Source organism: Anomaloglossus baeobatrachus, chromosome 1 (genome assembly GCF_048569485.1).
Source record: "Anomaloglossus baeobatrachus isolate aAnoBae1 chromosome 1, aAnoBae1.hap1, whole genome shotgun sequence".
In the NCBI taxonomy this organism is placed as follows: Eukaryota; Metazoa; Chordata; class Amphibia; order Anura; family Aromobatidae; genus Anomaloglossus; species Anomaloglossus baeobatrachus.
The window spans coordinates 750,909,142-750,932,839 of NC_134353.1; the positions used below are offsets into that span (position 1 = coordinate 750,909,142).

The window sequence follows — 23,698 nt, forward strand, 5'->3', positions numbered from 1 at the left end:
AGCGGTGTGCGCTGGTAACTAATGTAAACATCGGGTAACCATACTCCGCAGCTTCCAGACGGCGGCTCCGTGCAAGCGCAGCGTCGCTTGCACGTCGCTGCTGGCTGGGGGCTGTTCACTGGTCGCTGGTGAGATCTGCCTGTTTGACAGCTCACCAGCGACCATGTAGCGATGCAGCAGCGATCCTGACCAGGTCAGATCGCTGGTCGGATCGCTGCTGCATCGCTAAGTGTGAAGGTACCCTAAGCGACGCTCCAGCGGTCCCACCAGCAACCTGACCTGGCAGGGATCTCTGGAGTGTCGCTACACGAGTTGCTGGTGAGCTGTAATACAGGCAGATCTCACCAGCAAGTGACCAGCCCCCAGCCAGCAGCGACGTGGAAGCATGCTGCGCTTGGTAACTAAGATAAATATCGGGTAACCAACCTGATATTTACCTTGGTTACCAGTGCACTCCGCTTAGCGCTGGCTCCCTGCTCTCCTAGCCACAGTACACATCGGGTTAATTACCCGATGTGTACTCCAGCTACACGTGCAGGGAACAGGGAGCCGGCACTGACAGTGTGAGAGCACACCGCTTAGCGCTGGCTCCCCGCTCTCGTAGACACAGTACACATCGGGTTAATTACCCGATGTGTACTCTTTTACACGTGCAGGGAGCAGGAGCCGGCACTGACAGCGTGAGAGCGGCGGACGCTGGTAACGAAGGTAAATATCGGGTAACCAAGGACAGGGCTTCTTGGTTACCCGATGTTTACCGTGGTTACTAGCGTCCGCAGAAGCCGGCTCCTGCTGCCTGCACATTCAGTTGTTGCTGTCTCGCTGTCACACACAGCGATGTGTGCTTCACAGCGGGACAGCAACAACTAAAAAATGGTCCAGCACATTCTGCAACAACCAGCGACCTCACAGCAGGGGCCAGGTTGTTGCTGGATGTCACACACAGCGACATCACTAGCAACATCGCTGTTACGTCACAAAAGTTGTGCATCAGCAGCGATGTTGCTAGCGATGTTGCTTAGTGTGATGTGGCCTTTAAGCTGGGTTCACACATAGCGACAGCAACAACGACATCGCTGTTACGTCACCATTTTCTGTGACGCAACAGCGACCTTGTAAGTCACTGTTATGATCGCTGCTTAGCTGTCAAACACAGCAGAAGCAGCAGCGATCATAACAACATGCGTCGCTGTGCTACATGTGCAGAGAGCAGGGAGCTGGGCACACTACTTAGCGCTGGCTCCCTGCACTCCTAGCTACAGTACACATCGGGTTAATTACCCGATGTGTACTGCAGCTACATGTGCAGAGAGCAGGGAGCCGCGCACACTGCTTAGCGCTGCCTCCCTGCACTCCCAGCTACAGTACACATCGAGTTAATTACCCGATGTGTACTGCAGCTACGTGTGCAGAGAGCAAGGAGCCGGCAGCACAGGCAGCGTGAGAGCGGCGGACGCTGGTAACGAAGGTAAATATCGGGTAACCAGGGAAAGGTCTTCCCTTGGTTACCCGATGTTTACCTTGGTTACAGATTACCGCAGCTGCCAGACGCCGGCTCCTGCTCCCTGCTCGCTTAATTTCGTCGCTCTCTCGCTGTCACACACAGCGATGTGTGCGTCACAGCGGGAGAGCGACGACCAAAAAATGAAGCTGGACATTCAGCAACGACCGGCGACCTCACAGCAGGGGCCAGGTCGTTGCTGGATGTCACACACAGCGACAGCGACGGGACGTCGCTGCAACGTCACAGAAAATGGTGACGTAGCAGCGACGTCGTTGTCGTTGTCGCTGTGTGTGACACCACCCTAACTTAGATGAGAATGCTACAGAATTAACTATGCGGATTGGAATGCCCCGGGATATATAAAAAGGGACTGTTTGAGTCACCAGGGGGTGTTCTTTGGCTACATGCTTTCAATCTAGGGGTTTTTATCCTGATTGGAAGTCCCTTTACGCATCCAACGCACTTTGGTGCTTGCTAGGGAATCAAACTGGATTATATTGTGCAGGAGCACCGGCAAGGATTCTAGGATTCAGCTGGAAGAAACCCAGGTTGGGATGATACAGTTATTTGGCTTTGGACTTTCCTGTGCTCGTGAAGCAATCTATACTTGTCACTATCCTATTCTCAGTGGGTAACTGCCAAAAGCAGAGTGCTGCTGGTTTGCGGTATGTGGCCCTGGAAGCACCGAAGGCACGAATATTCTCTTCCATGGGGAGCCAGCGGAAGGGTGAGACTCTGTTGCCTGTTACATCATGTGGTTTGCATGGTTTTGTGTTTTTGTGTTATATGCCTTTGACTGTTGGGGATCCAATAAAGTCTAATTATTGTGGTTCCCGCACCCTGTCTTGTCTGAGTAGTGTTCTGCCGAAGGGTAAGGAGTTCGGCCTTTCAATTGGCCCTGGTTCTTACGTCTTTCTAAAGGCGGCCGGGTTAGCGGACGAGGGCACCCACTGACCCCCGTGTCTCCACAACAGTAACGTGCATTTTTGGTGCAGATTGTTCCCCATAGAATGGATGAAATCTGCAGCAAAAATGCTGAAATAATTGACATTCTGCACCAAATCTGCAAGGAGAAAAAAAACTTGAGTGCATGAGGCGTCAGTTTTCAAAATCTATGCTGGCATCAGCAAACTTTTCATGTTTTGTGACAAATTGGACCTGACAAAACGTGACAAATCTGCAATGTGTGTATACAGCCTTACATAGGTACATAGATTGAAAAAGACCTAGGTCCATCAAGTTCAACCTTCCTCCACCAATTATACATTTTGGTCACTAGATCATCTATAACCAACAATATTATGTGTACTAAGGAAATCATCCAGAATTTTTTTTTTTTATAGCTGTTATAGTGTCTGCCCTTACTACCTCTTGAGGTAGGACATTCCATAGTCTGGCTGCTCTAACTGTAAAGAACCCTTTCCTATTTAGCTGCAGGAATCGCCTTTCTTTTACCCACAGTGAATGCCCTCTGGTTCTCAGTATTGTCTTTAGAAGAAATAAATCATGTCAGTCCTTTTGTATTGACATTTTTTTCTAAGCTAAATAAGCCCAACTTTTCCATCATCTCATCATATGGGAGGCCTTCCACTCCTCCTAACTTCTGAATATCATTTTTAAAATATGGAGCCCAAAACTGGATCCCATGTTCCAGATGTAGCCTTACAAGTGATTTATAGAGGGGTAACAATACATGGGGATTAAGTGATCTAATCTCTCTTTTTATACACCCTAAAAATCTTGATTACTTTTCCAGCTGCTGCTTCACAATAAATACTGATGCTCAGCTTATTTGTAAATCGAATACTCAAATCCTTCTACTGGTCTATAGACCAGAGTTTACTTCCATTTAATGTATACGCAGCAATAGGATTACTCCGTCATAGGTGTATTGCTCTACATTTAGCAATTTTAAATCTCAATTGCCAAGTGTCTGGCCATTCAGACATCTTATCCAGATTTGTTCTGTAATTTTGTACTATCAAGGTCAGTGTTTACAATCCTACATAGTTTGGTGTCGTCAGCAACGGACTCATTATTAATGATCATGTGGATGGTATTAGGAGTAAAGAGATTAATAAGAATCGGTCTTAGCAGAGATCCCTGTGGTACCACACTGCTCACTATAGCCCATTTAGAGCATGTACCATTTATGACTCTGTTTCCTAGCTTTTAGAACATTCCTTAAGCATTTGCATATACTTTCCCCTAGTCCCTGCTTCTAGAGCTTTTTTAGAAGGCTTCTATGCAGACAAAACCAACTCCAGCAGGTGGCAGATACAAGGCTTCAGTACGGCATTAGGGACAAGCAAACACAAGAGAAAAACTCCAGCACTCTTGGGATCCACAGAATTTTATAACGTTGAGCTGTGAAAATGAAAAAATAAGTTTTTAACCATAAAAATGTTGCTTTAACCCCAAATTTTAACAGGAGATAATGGACAGTACCCCATAAGTCGTCAAAAAATACTTTTGCGGCAACAGTGCAAAGTGAAGAAGGGAAGGAGTGCCATATTGGAGTGTAGATTTAGTTGGAATGGTTTGCGGGTGCCAAGTCACATGCTGCACCTCAGGGGCTTTGCCAAACACAAGAAACCCGGCGTGACCCCATTTCACAAGCTGCACACCTCAATGAATTCATCCAGAGCTGCAGTTAGCATATTGATACTACAGGTGTGTCACAACATTTTATACAAGTGGGCGGTGAACAAAAAACAATTACAATTTTATCAGCAAAATGTTGTTTTAACCCGAGTAGCAATTTTCACAGGGGGACTAAATAAAAAATGGCCCCATAATTTGTTATACAATTTCTCCTGAACGTGGCAATACACCACATGTGACTATGCAGTAGTTTGGCCACACCGCAGACTTCGGGAGGGAAGGAGCGTCATTTGATTTTTGGAGCACAGATTTTCCTAGAATAGTTTGCAGTTCATGTGCAGAGCCCTTAAATGCCAGAACAGAAAAAAATCCCCTCAAGTGACCAAATTTTGGAAATTACACTCCTCTGTGAATTCATCTACAATTGTAGTGACAATTTGGTCTCTAGAAAACACCCATGGTGTCAAATGTAGTAAATGTTGAAAAAATTAAAAATTGTAAATAAAGTCCTTGTCGTGCCCAGTACATTGTGGTGGCCGTACATTGTGCCCAGCTTGTGTTTATGGAAACCTGCACCCTGTAAATTAACCAGGCTCTCCTCTCTACAAAAATGCCAAACATGTGAATGCTAACTTTGGTTTCGGCATATGGGCAGAAGTAAGGGGGCATTTGGAGAGCAGACTTTGCTGGATTTCTTTCTTGAGGATAGGGGGAGCCATAGCGTTTTTCCAAGCCTTTGTGCTATATGAAAGCCTCCTATATTTCTGTTAACAGATGACGAACCTGAGTGGGGACTTGTGTTTGTGTTGGTTAAATCAAATGCTAGGTGATGGCGATTTGGATACAGAGCATTTTGGATCAGTCCACAATTATGTTGCATTCTATGCTGAGCACTTACATCGGGGTTTCCATCTACATTTCCGAAATACATTCACTAATGATTCAGCAGAATTACTCCAGAATCTGTTTGGCTTCTGTTCAGTGGTGTCTGTCTTTTACAAGGTGGTCAAAACGGTTGATGACTGCATTTTTGTGCATGCCTAAAAAGATGTGTAAAAAGATGCACAACGCCGCACCACAGGTCAGACGGGAGTTCAAAGTGACTCCCTTTGCCTCATTAGTGAATGTTCAGTGGAATTTTGTCACATTTTTCAGATATTTACATGTAGTCCCCAGTGTAACGCTCTGAGCAGAGCGCAGGATAAATATTAGCTACGATTTATTGAGCTGCAGAATGAACAAATAAACATCAGTTGAAGAATTGGCTTGATTTCTTTTTTACGCAGTTCACCTTGCAGTATAAGTGATAGGGTGGCTTTATTCCTCAGGTCAGTACGATTACAGCGATACTAGACTTATATAGTTTGTTTTAGGTTAGGCTACTATCACGCTAAAAAAATGTTTGTTTTTGGTTTTTTTACAAAATAAAGGATTTTTGCATTACTGAACTTTGAAGATTATAGTTTTTCTTATTTTTCTGTTGACACAGGCATGTAACGACTTGTTTTTTGCAGGATGAGTTGGAGTTTTTATTTGCACCATTTTGTGCCACAATATTTTTTGATTGCTTTCAATTCCGCTTTTTGTGAGGCAGAATCAGAAGTTCAGGAATTTGTGTTTTTTTACGCTGTTCACCTTGTAGTGTCGTAAAAGTGATAACACAGCTTTATTCTTCGTGTCAGTATAATAAGGCTATGTGCGCATGTTGCGTTTTAAACTGCACTCTGTCAATGACAAACTACATGCTTTTGCTTCCCCAGCAAAGTCTATAAGAAATCAGAATTTCCATGCGCACGTTGCAGTTTTTTTGTCAGCGTTTTGTCAAATATTTGACAAAAAAGCAGCATATCAATTCTTTTTGCGTTTTTGTCACCCATAAAACTCAATGAGGGGATGAAACATGGATGGCAAAACACATGGTAACAAATGGGTTGCGTTTTGTATGTGTTGTACCTGTATTCTTGTCACAAAAAACGTTGGCCCCCTCTTTTGTTCCAGGATAAAAAACCATAATCACAGTAACCGGTAACGGTAAATAACCAATCACAGCCGCCGCTGGGCGGGTCTATATCGTACAGAAAAATCAATTTAAAAAAACAGGGTGCTGTCCCCCCCCCCAATAGTGATACCTAGCTAAGATAAAGTCTGACAGCTGAGGGCTGGTATTCTCAGGCTGGGGAGATCCATGATATTGGGAGCCCCCAGCCTAAAAATATAAGCGAGCAGACACCCAGAATTGCCGCATCCATTAGATGCAACAGTCCCGAGACTTTACCCGACTCTTCTCAATTATCCTGGTGCGGTGGCAATTGGGGGTTAATGGCAGCCGATATCTGCCACTAAGCCCTAGGTTAGTGATGTCCGTCGTCTATGAAACACCTTACATTAGAATCTGTAAGTGAAAGTAAATAACCAGAAACAACCAAAATATCTTTTATTAGAAATAAAAGACAAAAAAAGCATCCTCTTTCACCACTTTATTAACCCCCCCAAACACCCCTCCATGTCCAACGTAATGCACACGAGGTCCCACAATGCTTCCAGCACTGCTACACCTGACGCTCACAGTGAATACCATAGAACATGACTTCCCACTGTGAGCTCCATGCAGCAACTAAGTGAGTCAAGCTATCAGCGGTGACATCACTTAGGTTAGCCGCTGCCACAGCTGGAGTCCTCCACCTGTGACAGTAAATCACCTGAGTGACTGAAGTTAGCAGTGCCATCACTCAGGTGATTTCCGCTCACAGCTGGAGTTCTTCACATGTGACCGCAAATCAGGCCAAGACTGAAGTGAGCCGCACGATCAGCGGTGACATCACTTAGATGAGTCATCCATCTGCGGCTCATTTGAGTCGGGGCCTGATTTGAAGTCACAGGTGGAGGACTCCAGCTTTGACCGGAAATCACCTCAGTGACCACACTGCTGATTGAAGTGAGCCGTGCAGTCACTTGGGTCATTTGCTGTCACAGGTGGAGGACTCCAGCTGTAGCCGTGGCTAACCTGAGTGACGTCACCACTAATAACGTGACTCCCCTCACAGTTGCTGCGGGTAGTCATGTTATATGGCGCTTTCTGTGAGCGTTGTATGTAGCAGTGCTGGAAACGTTGTGGGACCTCGTGTGGATTAAGTCACACCTGGAGGGGTATTTGTGGGGTTAATAAAGTGGTGAAAGAGGGTGCTTTTTTGTCTTTTATTTGAAATAAAGGATTTTTTGGGTGTTTTATTTACTTTCACTAACAGATTAGTGATGGGGGGTTGTCCCATAGATGCCTGACACCACTAAGCTAGGGCTTAGTAGCAGCTGTGGGCTATTAACTCCTTATTACCCTGATTGCCACTGCACCAGGAAGAGCCGAGTCCAGCGCCAGAATTGGCGCATCTTATGGATTGCTATTGTTAGGCTGGAAAGGGCCAAATAACAATGGCCTTTCCCACCCTAATCATATCAGTCCCCAGTTGTCTGCTGTACCTTGACTGGTTTTAGAAAAATGGGAGGGACCCCATGTCGTTTAAAATAATAAATCAAATAATAAAAATAAAAAAAAAGCATGGGATCCCCTTTATTTTTCATAACCAACCAAGGTATAGCAGATAGCTGAGGGTTGCAGCCTGGAGCTGTTCCTGTGTTGGATATGAAAAACGGAGGTGGGACTTCATTTTTATACCCAAATTTGTTATGTTCTGTTTTCTGTTATTTCTTTTTATGTATTCTGTTCTTTCTTAATATTATTTTATTTAATTTTCTATTTATTCTAGCTATGAAATATCCTATGATTTTTTTTCTCCTTTAATTTCCGCAAGGAGCCGGCTGCATACTGCGGAAATTGTGCACTTAGTACTCAACCAACCTCGGAAACCATTCTTTGGCGCGGGGTACTGTGAGGGTCTCTCTCAACACAGCAGAGCAGTCCCCCAGTCTGCTAGGTGCGATGCTGCTTCTGGATGCCTTGACATTCAGAGTCACAAACACAGCAAGGCGCCGGACTCAGATCACGCAGGAGCAGGATGGGTGATGTAACCACTGAGTATGGCGGCCACCAGGGAGCCAACCCAACGCGTATCGAAACTGCTTGTTTCTTCCTCAGGGATCATTTTCTTGATTTTTATTCACTTTTTACATTAACATTTTTACTTAGTCCCTCTACGGGACATTGCCTTTTGCTGCTCTGATCACAGCTACACTGTACTGCAATGAACGATCATTGCAGTACAGTGCATCTATCAGAGCTGCACTGTCAGAAGCTTCAGAGATCAAACTCCTGGCATGATCCCTGAGGCTTCCCGTAGCTGGATGACAAGGTGGTCATCATGATGACCTTGGACACTCGCACTTACATTATGGGGAACTGATCGGAGGGAAGAGCGAGTTCTCCCCATTTTCTAAGTGCCGTGTTCAATATTGATTGCTGCATTTAGAGGGTTAAACAGTAAGAGGCGGCACGTGGATCGTCCCTGGCTTTGAGAGCAGGGCTCAACTTTCAAGAAGGCCGAGCTCCCTGCGGCAACTGCAGGGTGAAAGTGCCCTGTACCCCCGCGATCGCCAGGACGTACTGGTAAGACCTTGGTCAAAAAGAGGTTAAACCAGAGAGTTGTCACACAAAATAGCTAATAAATAACATTTCTCACATGTCTACATCAGCACCATTTTTAAATATTTATTTTTGTTAGTAAGTTAGAAGTTGATCATAAATTTCTCATTTTTTCCGATTAAAATTTACAAAACCATATTTTTTTTTCCTTTTGGAACCAAATCACATTTGAATTGACTGTGAGGGGTCTAGGTGACAGAAAATACCCAAAGATATCACCATAAAAAAAAAATAAAAAAAAAATACGCACCTCTCAAAGTACTCAAAACCACATCCAAGAAGTTTATTAACCCTTCAGATTAATGCAAAGTGGAATGAAAATAAAAATTTTAAATTTTACCTAAAAATGTTGCTTTAGCCCCAATTTATTCATTTTAACAAGAAATATCATGACAAAATGGACCCCCAAAATTTGTTACCATGTTTCGTCTGAACGCAGTGATACCCCACATGTGGTCAAAAAGTTCTGTTTGGAAAAACGGCAGGCCTTGGAAGGGAAGAAGCAATATTTGCATTTTGAAACACAAATTTGACTGAAACAAATTGTGGAAACCATGTTGCATTCGCAGGGCCCCTAAGGTACCTAAAAAGCAGAAACTTCTCAAAAATGACTGCAAATTTTGAAACTAGATCCCTCGAGGCTTTTTATTCAGGGGCGTTTTTAACCCACAGGTACTTCACAGAATGATAAAATTAGGTTGTCATATTGAAAATTTTAATTTTTTTTTCACAAAAATGTTGCTTTAGCTCCAACTTTTTCAGTTTTGCAAGAGGTGACACCAAAAAGTGGACCCCACAATTTATGCAGTTTTTTTTATGAGCGCAGTAATATCCCACATGTGGTCATAACATTCTGCTTGGACTAACAGCAAGCCTTAAAAAGGAAGGCGCAATATTTAACGTTTGGAACACAAATTGGCCACTATTTGGAACAGATGGTCATATATGCAAAGCCTATGTGGCTCAAGAACAGAAAAAATCCATAATTGTATTTTTGTAAATTATACACTCTAATATGTTTCTCTTGGGAGGTAGTGAGTAGTTTGATATCACCATTTCACTTTTTTATGCAATTGATACAACACACGCATGTGCCTATAATACCGTATTTTTCGGCCCATAAGACACACCCTGGTTTTAGAGGAGGAAAATAGGAAAATAAAATTTTAAGCAAAAAATGTGGTCATGACACACTGTTATGGGGCGAGGATCTTCTGCCTACAGTTATGGGGGTAATGTCCCCAAATTCTCTGCTAAGGTACCCCATCCTGGTAATGATCCTCCTGCCTTGTATATGTACCCCATCCTGATATATGCCCTTATCCTGCTTTATACTGGCATCCTGTTATATACCCCTTTCCTGCTATATGCTGCCATCCTGCTATATACCCCCATCCATCCTGCTATATACTGCCATCCTGGTATATGCCCTTATCCTGCTATATGGCCCCATCCTGCTATATGGCATGTATCCTGTATCACACAAAAAAATAAACGTTTATACTCACCTTTCCTCACTCCATGCAGCATCGCTCCTCCCAGTCTGTAGCGGCAGCAGCGCCGTTGACCTGTGTGGAGCCGTCACTGTTCCCTGCAGCATTGCTTGTCCTGCTGTCTGCCGGTCAGCTGACCTGCGTTACTAGCGGCGCGCACAGCGATGATGTCATCGCTGTGCTCACCGCTCGCTACACAGATCAGCTGGCCGGCAGACAGGAGGCGATCGCGGTGCTGCAGTGGAAGGGTGACGAGTGAGTATACTGATTCACTGCCCCCGGCGCTGACCTGTGTAGAGCCGTTCCCCTGCAGCACTGCGATGTCCTCCTGTCTGCCGGCTGATGTGTGTGGAGAGCGCGCACAGGGATGACGTCATCTCTGTGCTCACCGCTCGCTACACAGATCAGCTGGCTGGCAGACAGGAGGAGATCGTGGTGCTGCAGGGGAACGGTGACGGGTGAGTGTACCGTACTTATTCACTGCCCCCCGCGCTGATGATTATGTGCAGGGGGCAGTGAATACAGCCGCACATGATCACTCCAGGCTGTAGTTGCCAGGGTGATCACGGCCGGCTGTTTACCATGCGCGCACCCCCTGCCCATTATTCCGCCCACCTGTCAGTACTGGCTTCAGCGCTGAGAGATGATGGGCGTGCATATGTAATGAGCGGGCCCACATGGTCACAGCAGGCGCTGACACAGCCTGCTCGTGCCGCCAATGACCCGCTCCACCGCAGCACCCTCATTCCCGGCCGCAGCCCTATATTCAGACCATAAGACGCACCCCTTACTTTCCCCCAACATTTCAGGGGAAAAAAAGTGCGACTTATGGTCCGAAAAATACGGTAGATGGTGCACCATTTGGTCTTCAGGGTAAAATTGATGGAATTATAGGACTCATTCAAAGTTAACAGAGGCATTGAGCTACCAAACAAGAAAATCCTTCCAGGAATTATTACTCACAAAGGGAACTATGCCCCTAAAAACACATTGGCTGATTCTAAAACTTGGTCTTGCTAACAAGACAGTTGTCCCACAATTTTATATATTGAAGCAGGAAGAACTTTACTGGAGTGAAGGACAATATGTTCAAAACGTGAAGGAAAGGCAGCCAATTCTGTGGCACACTTGAGTTTGTTCCAAAGATGAAAAGACACCAGCAGGAATGGAAGGACGGGATTATCTTTCAAAGAGACTGGTCGTACTACAACTTATTTCTTAGCCCAAACAATCTCTATGAGGGACGAATGTGCCAAGCGACATGGTACACAATAACAAGCTCTTGCCCGCCAAGCTAGGAACCGCTATGTGCACAAAACAGCCAATTCTCCACAGAATTTGGAAAGTATTGTCCAGTACAGAAGGTTCGGCAAGAACAATGTAGTAAAGCCCTATGGATACAGAACAGCCTGTATCACCAATATAACTACATAAGTAATATAAATGGAAAGAAAACTTTTGTGTATACCAGGGTTCTTCTGCCCCATACACTGGAGCCCCGCACACACTGGGCGTTCTCCTGCCCCCGCACTGGAACCCCGCACACACTGGGTGTTCTCCTTCCCCCGCACTGGAGCCCCGCACACACTGGGCATTATCCTGCAACCACACTGGAGCCCCGCACACACTGAGCGTTCTCCTGCCCCCGCACTGGAGCCCCGCGGAAGAACGCCCAGAGTGTGCGGGGCTCCAGTGCGGGGGCAGTAGGACGCCCAGTGTGTGCGGGGCTCCAGTGCGGGGGCAGGATAATGCCCAGTGTGTGCCGGGCTCCAGTGCGGGGGCAGGAGAACGCCCAGTGTGTGCCGGGCTCCAGTGCGGGGGCAGGAGAACGCCCAGTGTGTGCGGGGGCAGGATAATGCCCTGTGTGTGTGGGCTCCAGTGCAGGGGCAAGATAATGCCCAGTGTGTGCGGGCTCCAGTGCGGGGGCAGGATAATGCCCAGTGAGTGCCGGGCTCCAGTGCGTGGGCAGGAGAACGCCCAGTGTGTGCGGGGCTCCAGTACGGGGGCAGGAGGATGCCCAGTGTGTGCGGGGCTCCAGTGCGGGGGCAGGTGGACGCCCAGTGTGTGCGGGGCTCCAGTGCGGGGGCAGGAGGACGCCCAGTGTGTGTGGGGCTCCAGTGCGGGGGCAGGAGAATGCCCAGTGTGTGCGGGGCTCCAGTGCGGGGGCAGGAGACCGCCCAGTGTGTGCGGGGGCAGGATAATGCCCAGTGTGTGCGGGGCTCCAGTGCGGGGGGCAGTAGAACGCCCAGTGTGTACGGGGCTCCAGTGCGGGGGCAGAACGCCCAGTGTATGCGGGGCTCCAGTGTGGGGGCAGGATAATGCCCAATGTGTGCGGGGCTCCAGTGTGGGGGCAGGATAATGCCCAGTGTGTGCGGGCTCCAGTGTGCAGGCAGGATAATGTCCAGTGTGCGCGGGCTCCAATGTGGGGGCCGGATAATGCCCAGTGTGTGCGGGCTCCAGTGTGGGGGCAGGATAATGCCCAGTGTGGGGGCAGGATAATGCCCAGTGTGTGCCGGGCTCCAGTGCGGGGGCAGGATAATGCCCAGTGTGTGCCGGGGGCAGGATAATGCCCAGTGTGTGCCGGGCTCCAGTGTGGGGGCAGGATAATGCCCAGTGTGTGCCGGGCTCCAGTGTGGGGGCAGGATAATGCCCAGTGTGTGCGGGCTCCAGTGTGGGGGCAGGATAATGCCCAGTGTGTGCCGGGCTCCAGTGTGTGCCGGGCTCCAGTGTGGGGGCAGGATAATGCCCAGTGTGTGCCGGGGGCAGGATAATGCCCAGTGTGTGCCGGGGGCAGGATAATGCCCAGTGTGTGCGGGGCTCCAGTGCGGGGGCAGGATAATGCCCAGTGTGTGCCGGGGGCAGGATAATGCCCAGTGTGTGCGGGGCTCCAGTGCGGGGGCAGGATAATGCCCAGTGTGTGCAGGGCTCCAGTGCCGGGGGCAGGATAATGCCCAGTGTGTGCAGGGCTCCAGTGTGGGGGCCGGATAATGCCCAGTGTGTGCCGGGGGCAGGATAATGCCCAGTGTGTGCCGGGCTCCAGTGTGGGGGCCGGATAATGCCCAGTGTGTGCCGGGGGCAGGATAATGCCCAGTGTGTGCCGGGGGCAGGATAATGCCCAGTGTGTGCGGGCTCCAGTGTGTGCCGGGGGCAGGATAATGCCCAGTGTGTGCCGGGCTCCAGTGTGTGCCGGGGGCAGGATAATGCCCAGTGTGTGCCGGGCTCCAGTGCGGGGGCAGGATAATGCCCAGTGTGTGCCGGGGGCAGGATAATGCCCAGTGTGTGCCGGGGGCAGGATAATGCCCAGTGTGTGCCGGGCTCCAGTGTGGGGGCAGGATAATGCCCAGTGTGTGCCGGGCTCCAGTGTGGGGGCAGGATAATGCCCAGTGTGTGCCGGGGGCAGGATAATGCCCAGTGTGTGCCGGGCTCCAGTGTGGGGGCAGGATAATGCCCAGTGTGTGCCGGGCTCCAGTGTGGGGGCAGGATAATGCCCAGTGTGTGCCGGGCTCCAGTGTGGGGGCAGGATAATGCCCAGTGTGTGCCGGGCTCCAGTGTGGGGGCAGGATAATGCCCAGTGTGTGCCGGGCTCCAGTGTGTGCCGGGGGCAGGATAATGCCCAGTGTGTGCCGGGCTCCAGTGTGGGGGCAGGATAATGCCCAGTGTGTGCGGGGCTCCAGTGTGGGGGCAGGATAATGCCCAGTGTGTGCCGGGGGCAGGATAATGCCCAGTGTGTGCCGGGCTCCAGTGTGGGGGCAGGATAATGCCCAGTGTGTGCGGGGCTCCAGTGTGGGGGCAGGATAATGCCCAGTGTGTGCCGGGGGCAGGATAATGCCCAGTGTGTGCCGGGCTCCAGTGTGGGGGCCGGATAATGCCCAGTGTGTGCCGGGGGCAGGATAATGCCCAGTGTGTGGGCCGGATAATGCCCAGTGTGTGCGGGCTCCAGTGTGGGGGCAGGATAATGCCCAGTGTGTGCGGGGCTCCAGTGTGGGGGCCGGATAATGCCCAGTGTGTGCGGGGCTCCAGTGTGGGGGCAGGATAATGCCCAGTGTGTGCGGGGCTCCAGTGTGGGGGCAGGATAATGCCCAGTGTGTGCCGGGGGCAGGATAATGCCCAGTGTGTGCCGGGCTCCAGTGTGGGGGCAGGATAATGCCCAGTGTGTGCGGGCTCCAGTGTGTGCCGGGGGCAGGATAATGCCCAGTGTGTGCGGGGCTCCAGTGTGTGCGGGGCTCCAGTGTGTGCCGGGGGCAGGATAATGCCCAGTGTGTGCGGGGCTCCAGTGTGTGCGGGGCTCCAGTGTGGGGGCAGGATAATGCCCAGTGTGTGCGGGCTCCAGTGTGTGCCGGGGGCAGGATAATGCCCAGTGTGTGCGGGCTCCAGTGTGTGCCGGGGGCAGGATAATGCCCAGTGTGTGCGGGGCTCCAGTGTGTGCGGGGCTCCAGTGTGTGCCGGGGGCAGGATAATGCCCAGTGTGTGCGGGGCTCCAGTGTGTGCGGGGCTCCAGTGTGGGGGCAGGATAATGCCCAGTGTGTGCGGGCTCCAGTGTGTGCCGGGGGCAGGATAATGCCCAGTGTGTGCCGGGGCTCCAGTGTGTGCGGGGCTCCAGTGTGTGCCGGGGCTCCAGTGTGTGCGGGGCTCCAGTGTGTGCCGGGGCTCCAGTGTGTGCGGGGCTCCAGTGTGTGCGGGGCTCCAGTGTGTGCCGGGGCTCCAGTGTGTGCCGGGGCTCCAGTGTGTGCGGGGCTCCAGTGTGTGCCGGGGCTCCAGTGTGTGGCGGGGCTCCAGTGTGTGGCGGGGCTCCAGTGTGTGGCGGGGCTCCAGTGTGTGGCGGGGCTCCAGTGTGTGGCGGGGCTCCAGTGTGTGGCGGGGCTCCAGTGTGTGGCGGGGCTCCAGTGTGGGCGGGGCTCCAGTGTGTGGCGGGGCTCCAGTGTGTGGCGGGGCTCCAGTGTGTGGCGGGGCTCCAGTGTGTGGCGGGGCTCCAGTGTGTGGCGGGGCTCCAGTGTGTGGCGGGGCTCCAGTGTGTGGCGGGGCTCCAGTGTGTGGCGGGGCTCCAGTGTGTGGCGGGGCTCCAGTGTGTGGCGGGGCTCCAGTGTGTGGCGGGGCTCCAGTGTGTGGCGGGGCTCCAGTGTGTGGCGGGGCTCCAGTGTGTGGCGGGGCTCCAGTGTGTGCGGGGCTCCAGTGTGTGCCGGGCTCCTGTGCTCCACACTGGGCGTTCTCCCGCGCCGCCCTCCTCCCCGCTGACACAGGACTGCGCAGCTCCCGGCCGAGCACCAGCCGCACAGACCGGCTCACGTGTTCTGTACTAGGGCGCACTCCGCCCTAACAGGTATCCTTCCGACTTCCCGTAAAGAGTTCCCCGCGTGCAGCCTCCGCTCCCCTCGGCGCCTCCGGTGTTATCTGCCCTCGCTCCCGCTGTCAGTTCCCAGAGAAGGAAGGGGATTTTCCACTCGGTTTAGCCGCTGGACGGAGGAGAGAAGGTCGCGGCCCCGGTACAGGCGGATATAGTGACGGCGCAGGACTGGATTCCTCCGCGGCCCCGTTTTCAGCAGACTGTTTTGGTCTTGCTCGCCTGTGGCAACCGAGGAGCCCTGAGCCGCTGTGACCCGGCGTCCCGCGCCGCTCGGCCCGCACTTTGACCGTTACGCTCTTTTAACCACTTCCGTAACTGATTTTTAACGCAGAAGAGAAGCCACCGTTTTGCTTTTCTCCCGGTTCGTCAGCTGCTTTGACTGCCGGTTGTTTATGGGACCGTCATGTCCATGAAGCAGACCGGTAATAACAGGAAGCCCGGCGGGGCCAACGTGCCGGCGCCCGGAGGAGGAGGCAGGCAGAACATTGGCAGGTGGGTGATGTCTGGGGGAAGCCATGTTATTAAAGGGCGTTGCGGGTGTGGAGGAGGGGACTAGGCCGCGGGCTCTCCAGGCCTCACCTTCAGGGCTGCAGCGTGTCCTGCCGGCCACGCAGAGCCCGATCACCCTGGCCTGTGTGCGGCAGGAGGGGGCCGCATGGCCGGCGGGAGGTGACCGCAGACATGGCTGTTACATCGTGTGCGGTACGGGCTGCACAGGGTTAATCCGCAGTGCTCGCCAATGGCAGACAGGGCGTCTGTGCCGGCTCCGCATTCTGCGCCGCTTCCTGAGATCCTCCCTCCGTCCTGTCAGCAGCCGGGCACGGCGGGGATCGGTCACTGGCGGATCTCTGCGGCTGGTGGGATCTGCCGCAGCCCTGCACCGGGTGCACAGACGGCCCCGCTCTCCACCCCGGCCTGCTCTGGGGCGCCTCTTAACCCTGACGACCACCGAAAAATGCGATGCCAGTGTGGTGGGGCCGAGCGCCATTTCTGTAAACCCCTCTGTTGAATGGATGCAATCGGAGTCCCGTCACCCACAGCCATCCATGTTCACAAAAGAAGCGTGTAATGTCCATTTTCTATGGGGTAATGTGATCAGTGTGGGCACAACCGCTGGGACCCCCGGGACCCCCAGAATCGGGTGTGAATGGAGCATGTGACTCCGCTCTATGCATTGTCTATGGGACTGCGAAACCTTGTCAAACTCTGTACACGGCTGATTCCTGCAGAGCCATCAAGAATGACGTCCATTGCTCCATGTACAGAGCCTCAGTTCAGGGGATCGGAGGGGCCCAGCGACCGGGATTTACCGCCTATCCAATGAGTAGAGCATATCCATCAAACGTGTGAATACCCCTAACTGCAGGTGTGATGTGCACACTCAACCGCCAGTCCTGTCACAGGGTCTTGCAGGACCCCTTTCTCCAGATTCCAGCCCTCGGCGATTAGCAAGTTACTACGTCTCCTAATGCTAGTTGACTAGCTAAAAAAAATACTTTGGTAACCAATTAAAGGGCTCTAACCTTAGGATTGGTCATCGGTATCTGATCTGTGGGGGTGCAGCACCCGTCACCCCCGCCAGTCAGCTGTTTCCAGTGCCGTCAGCGGCCAGCACTAGAAGTCCCAGGAATTTTGAGCTCCATAGGGTTTCAATGGTAGAAATGTTAAATGACCCCTCTCTGGGACTTCTAGTTAACTGTATAGTGACCATGGCCAGGTCATATATGTTCCCTATTGATTCAAATAGGACACAGATGTGCAGTGCCCAACCACTATATAGTTGGCAGAGCTGTGCAAATCAGCACATCCGGTTGGCACCATAAACAGCTGATTGGCCGGGGGTGCTGGATGTCACACCGATCAGATACTGGTGACCTATCCTAGGGGTAGGCCAACAGTTTACATCCCGGACAACCCCTTTAAGTGTACATGAACACAGATCATTAATCATTAAGTGTACATGAACGCAGGTCTTTATCGATATGAAATTTCAACAATAAAATCTCTGGATTTTATTGCTGAAATGTGACCGACCTGACGCACCTTTGCAATGTAATAGGTGAAACGTCCGCAGCATAAACTGACATGCTGCAGATAGGAAATTTATCACCCAGATCAATTTGCGCTGCAGACTTTCCCCCGCGTGTGCATAAGATTTTATAAAGTCTCATTTACAGACCTGCCTGTAGATAAAGTGCTGGCTCGTGCCTGGGATATTGGCTTAATGTGGCCGAGTGCCCTTAACATGTCCATTGTACACTCATTCACTCTAACCTAATGGCAACAAAGTGAAGTAACTGGGCCTATTGCAGCTCATTAGACAATCAGCTGTGTGCCCTCCTGTGTCAGCTGTGTGCCCTCCTGTGTCAGCTGTGTGCCCTCCTGTGTCAGCTGTGTGCCCTCCTGTGTCAGCTGTGTGCCCTCCTGTGTCAGCTGTGTGCCCTCCTGTGTCAGCTGTGTGAGCAGCCCAAGTATCACTTGTGTCCTTTCACCAGAAACTTCTCACATTGGACTGAGGAGGACAACTCAAGGACTAACTTACATGTGACTTTGCTTTGGTTAGGGAAATGTCACACTTTACTATATTCTTTCCTTTTTTATCACTAAACAAAGCAGGTGATCCTACATGGTTACCAAAAGGAACATTTACATGGGGCTGCTATTTATGGCATGATCTAGTGCACTTTACAATCACATGGCATTTACATGAAGTCTCGTGACTCATTTCAGCTTGACGCCGGTTACAGTATCTAATCTGTCAATAACTTATTGGTTTCACTTAAAGGAACAGTAAAAGACCTTTTTTTGTTTTTCTCTGATGAAGTAATGATTGTTAGGGTACACCATCTTTTTGTGATCGGTGAGGGCCTGATCTCTCGCACCCTCATAATCTTCAGAATAAAGGGGCCACAATACTGATTTAGTGCTGTATTGCTGTCTGTGCTACAATCATGTCAGCAAGGATCGGCGTCAGCCGCAGAGCGGGAGCTGGAGCGGCTATAGCAAAGTCCCTATGACTTTATTTTTACACAGCAAGCCTTCGGTATGACAAAATGGAAAACCCTTTTAAGGATATTAGACCTTTAAAATTCTACATGTGGCAGAAGAGGCGACTGATTCCTGTAATATCCACAGAGCTAAGTTCAATGTATGAGACTCCCAATTTTGCTTGCTGTGTACACAAGACAAAAGTACAACCCTGCAACATTTACATGCATCTGCGCTTGGATTTTTGGACCAGGACAGATTTTTAAAGTCCTGGTCAACCCCTTTTAACATTGATGATCTATCCAACAGAATAGGTCATCAATGTCTGAGTGGTTGGGGTGCGACACTTGGCAGCCCTGCTAATCTGCTGTTCTTGGTGTCGCCGGCCGGAATTACTCAGTTGCTGAGCTGCACAGCACAGCTCCGTCAACTGTATAGCAGCCATGGCTGGGTACTGATATCTGCACCTATTTGAATCAATAGAAAACAGATGTGTAGTACCGAGCTACAGCCACTATCCCGTCAAGAGAACTGTGCCGCTCCGCATCGGAGTGATTTTGGATGGCGGCACCAGGACCACAGATCAGCGGGGGGTGCTGTATGGTGCACCCCCAATGCTTATTAGACATTTATGACCTATCCTGAAGAATAGGTCATCAATGTTAAAGTCCAAGACATCCCCTTTAAAAAGTAAAAGGATTACGAAGATTGTTAGTCAACCCTATTTAAAGGCTTTATTTACACAGTGATTTCCACTAGGAAGTTCGATCAGTATGCGGTATGCCAGGCCCTCCCTAGTATGGCGGGTACCAGATTGGTCAACAAGACAGGTGATCTGATTAAACTTTTTGGAACTGGTGGTGCTGGAAAGTGAAAGAAAATGTAAGTCAATGGTGCGCAGTACAAAACAACAGCTTTAGAATGCACAGCCAAGGAATTCAGAGAATGACCATGAAATGGGGGTGTACACATCAAGCAAAACACATTTTGGACAGGAGAAACAAGAAGCTTGACCATAAAGGCACTCACTCCACAAGGTATATAAAGGGTTAAAAAACAATTTTATTTGTGTACAAAATATTAAAACCAACAATAACAAACATGATAAAGTGCACAAAGTGTGATAAAGCACCAAAGACAACAAGCAATACCCAGTTGGTCTTCCTATAAAATTATTTATAATGAATTTTCCATAAGGTTCACAGGGATTGGATCTATATGAAAACATTTTTTTGAATATCAAGCCGTTTACTTCATATCAAAAAGAACTGGAATTCAAACAATACAGTACAGACTTAATAACCTAATCATCAGAGGATAATGTAGTACACTGATACTAGTACCTATAAGTCCTTGACTGGACCCCAGTTTGAGGCAGCAAAAAAAAAAAAAAATCCTGACCCAGTTGTCAAAAGATCCAGATCCACTGATCTAAATATACACAATCCCTGCAATGATAAATACTTAACTTATAATAAGGAAGACCTGGCCCAACGCGTGTCGCTTAGAGCAGCTTCATCAGGGGCAAGGAGTGTCATAGCTATGTGTGTTGTACGCACCAGACGTGTTATCCATTCCCGTGCCGCTGCCATCAGAGGTGACAGAGGAGACTTGGGGGAAAAACGTAAACAAGTCAGGCAACCAGCAGGTAGGACAGCCACTGTGCCAGCATCCCTAAGTACCTCTGTGCACCATAGGGTGCATGACATGACTACATACCTAGCCTACAGGCAACAAAGCCTTTCAACAGGGTTTTCCCTGCATCCAGCATTTTCTCTTTATGTAACAGTCAGCAGGATACTTTGACCCACTGCAGAAAGGTAAGCCTGGCAATAGGTTGCTCATATGTTGCATTCATCTGATAGTGTAGTGAATGTGAGTACATAAGGAATAGTGGAACCTGCTGGAAATATTAGGGGCAGGGAATGACATGCTGTGACTACTGGGTGAGACTAGTATATCTACCTGAGAGGGAGCAGTGAGGGGATGGGGCGCCTTGTGGGAGTTACTTCTGTCACAGCAGAAGGGTGGAGAGTGGTCACAGCTATGACTAGTGTTGCGAGTGGTCAAATTGTACTCACTCATTAGAGCTCAGTGCATTTGCTTTATTTTTGTCAAATTCTCTGCTTAGTTGTGAGAATTAAGGCCGCTTTACACGCTGCGATATCGGCACCGATATCGCTAGCGTGGGTACCCGCCCCCATGTGTTGCGCGACATGGGCAAATCACTGCCCGTGCCGCACAACATCGCCCAGACCCGTCACACTATTTACCTGCCTGGCGATGTCTCTGTGACCGGCGAACCACCTCCTTTCTAAGGGGGAGGTTCGTTCAGCGTCACAGCTGCGTCACTGCCCAATAGAAGCGGAGGGGCGGAGATGAGCGGGACGTAACATCCCGCCCACCTCCTTCCTTCCGCATTGTGGCCGGGAGGCAGGTAAGGAGAGGTTCCTCGTTCCTGCGGTGTCACACGGAGCGATGTGTGCTGCCGCAGGAACGAGGAACAACCTCGTTACTGCTGCAGTAACGATTTTTGAGAATGGACCCCCATGTCACCGATGAGCGGTTTTGCATGTTTTTGCAACGATGCAAAATCGCTCATAGGTGTCACACGCAACGGCATCGCTAATGCGGCCGGATGTGCGTCACAAATTCCGTGACCCCAACGAGTTCGCATTAGCGATGTTGTAGCGTGTAAAGCCCCCTTTAGGGCTATTAAGTCTCATTCACACACTGCATCTTTTAGGCTGTGTTCACACATGGCATCTTTTTGTCAGTGCATCGTGAGTGCATCAAAAATGCACAGTTTTTACCGCGTTTTACCCAATGCATTTATTAGTCAAATCTAGTGACTGGAAGGGCTCAAAAACGCTGTAAAAACACAGAAATAATTGCATGCTGCATCTTCAAAAACGCAGCTAAGATGCAGCCAACAAAAGATGCCCAGTGTGGACAGCAAAATCGAAATCTCAGCCTTTTCTGGGGGAAGGAAATGCATACATTTTGGTGCATCTTTGTGACTTCAAACGCAGCAAAAGATGTCTTGTGTGAACTTAGCCTACTGCGTTTTTAGTGAAGTTTTGAGGTCACAAAGACGCACCCAAATGCAGGCATTCCTTCCCCCAGCAAAGTCTGAAATGTCTGTTTTGCTGTCCGCACAGTGCATCTTTTTTGACTGCGTTTTTGAAGATGCAGCCAAGATGTAGCATGTCAATTCTTTCTGCGTTTTTCACCCATTGAATTCAATGAGGTGATTAAAAACAGAATGATAAACACAAATTACAAATATCTAGCGCTTCCACTGCGTTTTGTATGCGTTTGGACGAGTAAAAATGCATCCAAAAAACGCATGTAGTGGTTTTTGGAACACAATCAACTCGCCTGACCCTGTGCCGTGCGTTAGGATGCTGATGTCGCGAGTTGCCTAGCAGTGACATTACGGGGTCACCTGACCCCGTGATGTCACTGCTGAGCGACCTGCGAACTCGCAAGATCACACAGCAGTGACATCACAGGGTCAGGTCAGGTAAGGTGAGTAGGTGAGTTTACAATGGACTCGCCTGACCCCGTGCCGCGCGACATCGAGCGGCAGTAGTGTCATGGAGTCAGGTGAATGAACTCACTTGACGCAGTGACATCACTGCTCCTGCACGCACATACAAACTGCTGTGTGCACCCCTGTGGTGACCTGGGCTGACCTTATGAGGTCTTCTCAGGTCACTGCAGGAAAGCACACACGGCAGTGTGTGTGTCTGCTGGCACAATCAGTGGGGTATGTTATGTTCTCCATTGAATGTGCCAGAGAGTATGGGATTGACGTGGGCACACCAGATTTGGATTACGGCAGACCTGCATTAGAGATTTGACAGGGAATTAAATTGAAAAAGAGGGTGTCTTTTCTGTTTTATTAAATTCATTTCTCTTTTTATGTCTGTTCAGGTTTGACTTTGGAGAATGTCTGAGCACATGGAAATGGATTACGGCAGATCTTTTGTATTTAATAAATTGGTCAACGAGGGATGAAGTCTGGAGAATTTTGTTGTAATAAAATTGTTTTTTATTACCGTATTTTTCGCTTTATAAGACGCACTTTTGTTATATATATATATATATATATATATATATATATATATATATATATATATATATATATATATATATATATATATATATATATATATATATATATATATATATATATATACGGATTATATACTGCAGGGTCGAGGGGAGGTGGGGGCCGCTCTGGAGCGGTGCTGGGGGGGCTGGTGAAGCTGTGGGAGGGAGCCTTTGATCTCCTGCTCCCGCTCATATACTATGCACAGCCGCTGTCCATCACTGTGGTGCTGAAACCGCGGCGATGGGCTGGGGGAACTGCGCATATTATATCTGCCTGTGCTCCCTTTGATCGCACATGCACCCCTGTGTTAGATATGGCCCCCATGCTGCTGCCCATAGTAAAATAAAAAAAACCTTTTTACTTACCCCCTCCAGCGTGTCTCCTCGGTCTCCCTCCTGGTGCTGTGATCATGCACGCAGCAATGTCACTCTGCTGTGCCGATCACATGACCGGGACCGTGAACCAGGAAATGCAGGCAGGAGGCCGGAGCTTAACCCCAAGGAGGGGGACACGAGGGAGCATAGTGCTAGAGAAGGTAAGGAAAGAGTTTATTTTACTAAAAGCAGCAGCATGGGGGCCGCGTGTGCCAGCCACAGGGGGCCGCGTGTGCCAGCACAAGGGGGCTATATTCAACATAAGGTGGCCATATCCAGATTAAGGGGGCTAATTTTAGGATGGGGGGGCTATGAGGGACATATACTCTATATGATTTGTTAGACGGACACTGGCATTATAAGACGGACCCCATTTATTAAAAAAAATTCTCTATTCCTTCACCAAATTTGGGGGTACGTCTTATAATCCGATGCGTCTTATAAAGCGAAAAGTACGGTACTTTCAAATAATGGAATTAGTAATGGGGGTGTCTGTTAGATGCACCCCCCCAGTTACTAATATCAGGGCCTGATGCCAGCTGACATCAACCCCATTTATTACCCCATTTGCCACCTCACCAGGGCAATGGGAAGAGCCGGGCCCAGCGCCAGAATTTGTGTTAGGCTTGAAAGGGCAAAATAACTATGGCCCTTCCCACCCTAATAATATCACCCCTCAG

General features: G+C 49.6%; 1 protein-coding gene across 7 annotated transcripts in view; it reads left to right on the forward strand.

Annotated features, from left to right (window-relative positions):
* The first annotated feature begins 15,351 nt into the window (after positions 1-15,351).
* The window catches only part of ATXN2 (ataxin 2), a 183,566-nt gene continuing 175,219 nt past the window's right edge, over positions 15,352-23,698 (forward strand). For 5 of the 7 annotated variants that reach the window (XM_075323758.1, XM_075323785.1, XM_075323766.1 and 2 more), the window contains exon 1: positions 15,353-16,028. In XM_075323758.1, coding sequence (XP_075179873.1) covers positions 15,940-16,028 — 89 coding nt within the window. In that variant the 5' untranslated portion in view covers positions 15,353-15,939. Of the gene's footprint in view, positions 16,029-23,698 lie in introns of all 7 variants that reach the window. The other 2 variants (XM_075323804.1, XM_075323812.1) reach the window with 2 other exon arrangements.